Genomic DNA, 6,000 nt, shown 5'->3' on the forward strand with positions numbered 1-6,000 from the left:
TGGGTAAAATCCTAATGAAGGGAAGGACATTCAGTGGGATGGAAAAAGCTAATGACCTGGATGAAGACTATGTTTCTTTTTGCAGTGAAGGCACAGGAGAAGCTATTTGTGAATCATGCAAATAGGGAGCAGAAGCAGAGCTAGCCTGGCTGGATGTAATGGACTGTTACTAGTGAATTAATGAAACAACAGTTAGAATATGTCAGTATGCAGTGAATAGCTTGAAACCATAAGACAATATGAGTTAACAAAATAACAATTTTGCTACTCAGAACAAGGGCCTGTATTTCCTGTATATTTGACAGGGTGTAGAGGGGATACTGTTCCTTTTCAACAGGTAACTTGTGATTTCTCTCTCTACTTTGCTCCCTCTATTCTTTTTTTCCTTCTCTTTTTTTCTTCTTTGTGCGAAGAGAAGGAATCAAGGAATGTCAGGTTTAGACTTGAGGCTTTACAGTCTTGTTTTCTTTCCTTCAACAGAGAACATACAGAGCTATGTATGACTACAGCGCTCAAGATGAAGATGAAGTTTCCTTCAGGGATGGTGATTATATCATCAATGTGCAACCAATTGATGATGGCTGGATGTATGGTACTGTTCAGAGAACTGGGAAAACAGGAATGCTTCCAGCAAATTATATTGAGTTTGTTAACTAATTTTTGTCTCTAGTCCTTTGAGCTTTATTATGATTTACTTAAAATCTAACCTTTTAGAAAAAAATCAGAAGAATCTTTTAAGTGTTCATGATCATTACTTTATCACTGCTCTAACAGTTTGCTTTCTCACTCAGAATCCATTTTAGAGTCCTTTAAATAAAAAATGAATAATCCACAAGAAGCTCAGAGCTTTGAAAACAGCATTGCTTATAATAATGCTCTCTCAAAATGAAAAACATATATGGAAGCCTGATGCTGCCAGTCCTATAAAGACTTTGGTCAATTAACTGTAAAGGGGTAATGCCTTTTCCTTATACCTCAAAGATGTTATAGCCATAAAATTGATTCACTTCTTATGGCACTCTGAAGTCACAGGAGGTTAACACACTGAGTTTGAACACATCTTCAAATTATTAGGGAAACGTTTGTTTAAGCAGTTAGCTCCCTAATAAAAATTAATATGTTGAGTCGATAATTCAGTCATTTAAAATAAAGACAAGTAACACACCGGTAAAAAAAACCCCCACAATAAAATCCCCTACTGCCCAGCAGCCTTACAGTAAATATATCTATTTTGACAGCAAAAATTTCCTGACTCTTGCATATATCCACATTTATTCTTGGATTACCCATTTTTTTCTTATTTCCAAGTGATCTATTAGCTTCGCTTCCATCCTAATCCATAAATTAGATCCAGGTCTGGATTCATGGCTCTTCAGTATGTTTTCCGCAGAAAATTCCTTGCAAAGACTATCTGAAATATAAAACCTATCAACTCTTCTGTTTCCTTGTAATAGTACTTAGCATTTAAATAGAAACTTTCATTAGGGCAACGTACAACCAATACTTCATGTTAGCACCTCTACCTTCACCTGTAGTGCTGTAAATAAATCTCCCCGGTGCGGCCCTGGTGCTGTGCAGTCACACAGAGCCTGCAGTCACATCCCCTCCTCACACAGGTAACTCACTCGCTGAATGGCTGCTTTGCTGATGAGCTGATGTCCCTCCCCCTGCTGCCAAACACTTGTGCCTCCATCGAGCAGTGGAGGAGAGCTCTGGTTCTTGTAGTGCATTTCAGATCAGTGGCCTATTGCTTCAGTTTGCTTCCAAACTCTTGGTGATCCAACAGTGGGTTGTACGGTTGCCAAATGATTAATGATGGAGAAGAATCATGTTATCTTTTAGTGACTTAATCTTTCTCATAATTGACGTCGAAGGGAAAGCTAACTAAGCAAAATTCAACATACTCTATGCCATTATGTTTCAGTTAGCCATCTGTCAAAACCAGTAAAAATATTCTGCTGACAAACCTTCACATGTGCTAATTTGGTGTCTTTTAACTTACGGCCAGAACTGACAGATCCAGGTCTCAGTCGGTGAGGCTGGGAGAGCACCTAGCAGCTGGTGACACAGTGGATCTCTAAGAGGGATTTTGTTAACAGCCTTGGGTCACAGGCAACTTATTTTTGCTTTGACTGGGTGCTGCATTTCGTCACAGGAGAAATTAGGGAAGAAAGGACAAAAGAGTTAAAGATTCATGTGAGAAATTATTCATGTGGATGCAGAGATGTGTAAAGAATAAAATGTTTCTCCGATAAAATTATTTGTGGAGTTCAGCCATGTGTTGAGGAAGTTAACTTTGGAGTAGCCCTCAGAATACTGAGCCTCCACTGGCTTTATTTAATTTCTAAAATTTTTAAGGTAGAATTATATATAGAGCTTTTAGACAATTTTGTATTTCTCATCTCACATAGTAGGCAAACTGCAAGAACTATTTAAAAATAAATAAGGAAGGCAGTGTGGATTTGTTATGTCAACGAAAATTTGTCAGTGCAATTATTGGCAAGTTCTATTTTTGCATAGTCTTTGCAATTTCCAAAGAATTGAAAAGCTTATGCAATTTTATTTTGGGTCTTGCTAACACAGGGATGATACCAGCTGCCAAGCAGAATGGAATGACTGCATTAAAAAAAAAAAATTAAAAATGTCCGTGACTGTGGAATTACCTGTGCTTTCTTGTCAGCAGCCTAATTTCAAGGCTAAAGCTGCCCAGGAGTATCTATCTTCAGAAAATATGTTTTAAAAGCAGAATTCTGTGACTGTAAATATGCTGTTTGTATAGTTGACTGCTGGGATTTAAAATTCTTGCGATTTTTGCATACGGAGCTGCTCTTGCAGCAGACCCTTGTGCATTGCTGGTGACACCCACATGAAATCAGCAAGTCAAATGGGTTTTCTAAAGGCTGATGTGGTATGCTGAGCTAGAAGCTCTGAAACAAGCAGTTTGTTTCCGTGTTGGTTTTCATCACTGGCCATCAACAGCGAGGAGAGGAATTCCATCTTCTGCTGGCTGGCAAATATTTCAGATGATGCCCGAGGCACAATTGGCTGTCGCTTGCTGCTGTGCTGCTCTGTTAGCTGTATAATGCTGACAACAATAAAAACAAGGTGTCAGTTTGCTAACCAAATAGAAATAAAAAAGAAATATAGAGAATATCTATATGGCATCAAGTTGCAATTTTTACTGACTTAAAAAACAGAGTCTCCACCTATAAATACACAATCATTCTTCCTAAATGAGGAGACAACTTGCAGTATTGAATACTTTACGTATTGAAGTAAATCAGAAAATGAGCGTTTGGTGACATTAGAGAACTATGTTATGCTGAACAACAGAAATAAAATTTTCTTTATGAATTTTGAATATTCATTAGCCTGGCAGAGCAGCTAAAGCAATTTGTAAAACTAAAATGTCAAGAAAACAAATCAGTATGTGAATTGTATTTCTCTTGAGAATGGTATGTCAGCAGAATTATTAAGATGGGATTTAAGTTACTTATTCTTGTAGTCAACTTTTTTCGTCATATATGCTTGGAAATTCATGTTTATATGGAATGATTACTGCTTTTTGATATAAAACAAACCTGAGTGTAATTTTGCAGCTTTGTTCTAAGCAATGCAATTGAAGGCCCAAAATTATCAGAATGCAATTATAAAGTTTTTTAAAATAAGAACTAAAATTTGATAGGCAGGGAGAGTAAGTCATCAACTAAATTGTGCCAGCACACGTTTTTCAAAACATATGTTGGAGACTGTTACATGTAGTGTGATATAGGGGTGAAAAGATGCTACATGCTGTCTTATCACCTTTAAAGTTTATATACATTTTTAGCACAGCATGTTCCCCTCACTGTTCTTTCTTCCTGTAGCCAACATTTTTCTGGGGAAAGGAAAGGGCTTTTAAGGACTTGAATTACTCAAGCTGTTCCAAAGTTCAGGTTGGAAGTCCACATGTTCCCATTTTAGAAATAAAGAATTCTGTAAAGAATGCTGTAATTCTTGCTAACATGAGTATAAATGTAGAAAACAACATAAAGCATATTCATGCATACATACAAGAAAAAATGGGTGCCTTGCTTTTCATTACTCTTTCTTGCCTGGCTAATCTTCATTTTTTAAACAAAGCTACGTACAGGTACTGCAGTTGTAATTTTTCATTATGGAACATTAGCATTTAGTCTTGATGAAACAGGGTTTTCTTGATTACATTTGACATACAATAAACTACTTCAACAGATTGGGATTTGATGGAGAATCACCTCCCATGGATTATGTTTTTGACAAATGTGTCCCTGCCAAGTGTTTCTTGGGGATGTGGAAGGTCTCCCATACTTGGGAAAGGTAATAATTCTATTTTTTATTGTATGATGACTGCATGTCATCTTGTATGATGAAAAAGAAATGACAAATACAGAGGTCTTTGGCAGAAGGTGGTACAGGGTATAAAATCAGATTTTTATTAAATTGATTAATACTCCATTTAAAATATAGAATACACTTTAGTTAGTAAATGTTTAAAAAATATACTGAAACAGACAGAAGATGCTGTTGAAAGAAGTCCTCCAAACTTATGTGCTGGCAAATGCAAAGTACAGTGAGCTGTAGAAGATTAAACCATTTTGCAATGCTTTAGTGATTTTCTCCAGCTTTATGCCATAGGAACCCCATCTCTCCTTTGGAAAGAAATCCTGAAAGCTCTATTTCCTAAACTGCCTGCACTACAACAGTATATTCAAAGGAATTTCATATGCTTCTTGTGTCTGATAAATAGAATTTGCATATTGTACTTAAGTTGTAATCCAGTTGTTGTTGACATTTGTTTAATTATTATTATTTTAGGGGGGAAAATAAGCTATACTGTAGCATTTCAATTGTGTATTGAATATTAATATTAGAAATTGCTAGACCATTGGAAGACAGCAATGACTGTATTGACATTGATTAGCATGATGTGGAAAATCTCTCAGCTGTTGGTTTTTGCAGTGTGATATAAAAAGCAAAAATGAACCGCTGTGCAGTTTGGCTTATGTTTGCTTTAAAGTGTGTAAAGTTTTAGTTATTTTGCAAAACTGTACTGTATTTGGAGGTATACAGTTATGAAGGTAACAATTGTTTTTCAAAGGACAGATAAACTTACTCTTGGATCATATGATGTATCATCTTAATTTGGCTTTTGTTATGCAGAAAGTTAACACCAGCTATTAAAATATATTTTAGTAGAAATGCTTTAATTCCTGTTTCTTCCTCTACACTGTGAATATTTAAGCTTTGGTGGACTAGAGCAACATCATGCTGCCCAAAGTACTAACCTATGCAAACTAGTTCACATTTTAGTTGATGTCACAGTGGATGTAACATAACAATTTATTTTGCATAACATTAAACTTCATTCAAATAAAATATTAAACCCAGCACTATGTATGTATTATATTCATAAACAACACTCTGTAAAGCTACCATACCCATTAGTATAGGCTCTCAAAGATGGATCTTGCTTTAACTATGGAAGCTTTGAGTTTTCAAACTTAAATAGAATATTTCGCACTATTCGTCAAGCTTGATCTCAGAAATTAGTTTCCTAAAACACTGTTTTATTTCATACATGCCCTCTCCTTAAAAGGTTAATTTGCCTTTTTCAGTCTGCATTTGTAACCCTTCAACAGAACATCAAATTACATTCCATGACCCTTGGTTTGTTTAAATAAGCAAATACAGTAAGTGAAGGAGGTTCACTGTTTTAATTGATTCTGGTTTGCTTGTCTTTGAATGGGAATTTGGTTAGGTGTGCTCTCAGTGCAGCACTAATAAAAAAGATTGCATTGCTGGCTTCTTTAAGACAATTTTATGTACAAATGTCATCTTTATTCATTTACACAAGTAAATTATTTTTAAAACATTGTAACAAAGTTTAAGTTAAAATAAAATCCAGAAGTATTTTGGAACTGCTCTGCCTGTAGTTGAAGAAAATTATTATGCTTAGGGACATGTTTTATTTATTTGAGT

At 35.5% G+C, this 6,000-nt stretch overlaps 1 protein-coding gene across 2 annotated transcripts in view; it reads left to right on the top strand.

Annotated features, from left to right (window-relative positions):
- NEBL (nebulette) overlaps nt 1–5,220 on the top strand; it is a 251,730-nt gene extending 246,510 nt beyond the window's left edge. For both annotated transcript variants that reach the window (XM_083861078.1, XM_083861079.1), the window contains one exon: nt 481–5,220. In XM_083861078.1, coding sequence (XP_083717204.1) covers nt 481–657 — 177 coding nt within the window. In that variant the 3' untranslated portion in view covers nt 658–5,220. The remainder of the gene's footprint in view (nt 1–480) is intronic.
- The last annotated feature ends 780 nt before the right edge of the window (nt 5,221–6,000 follow it).

Source organism: Zosterops lateralis (genome assembly GCF_965231275.1).
Source record: "Zosterops lateralis genome assembly, chromosome: 1".
In the NCBI taxonomy this organism is placed as follows: domain Eukaryota; kingdom Metazoa; phylum Chordata; class Aves; order Passeriformes; family Zosteropidae; genus Zosterops; species Zosterops lateralis.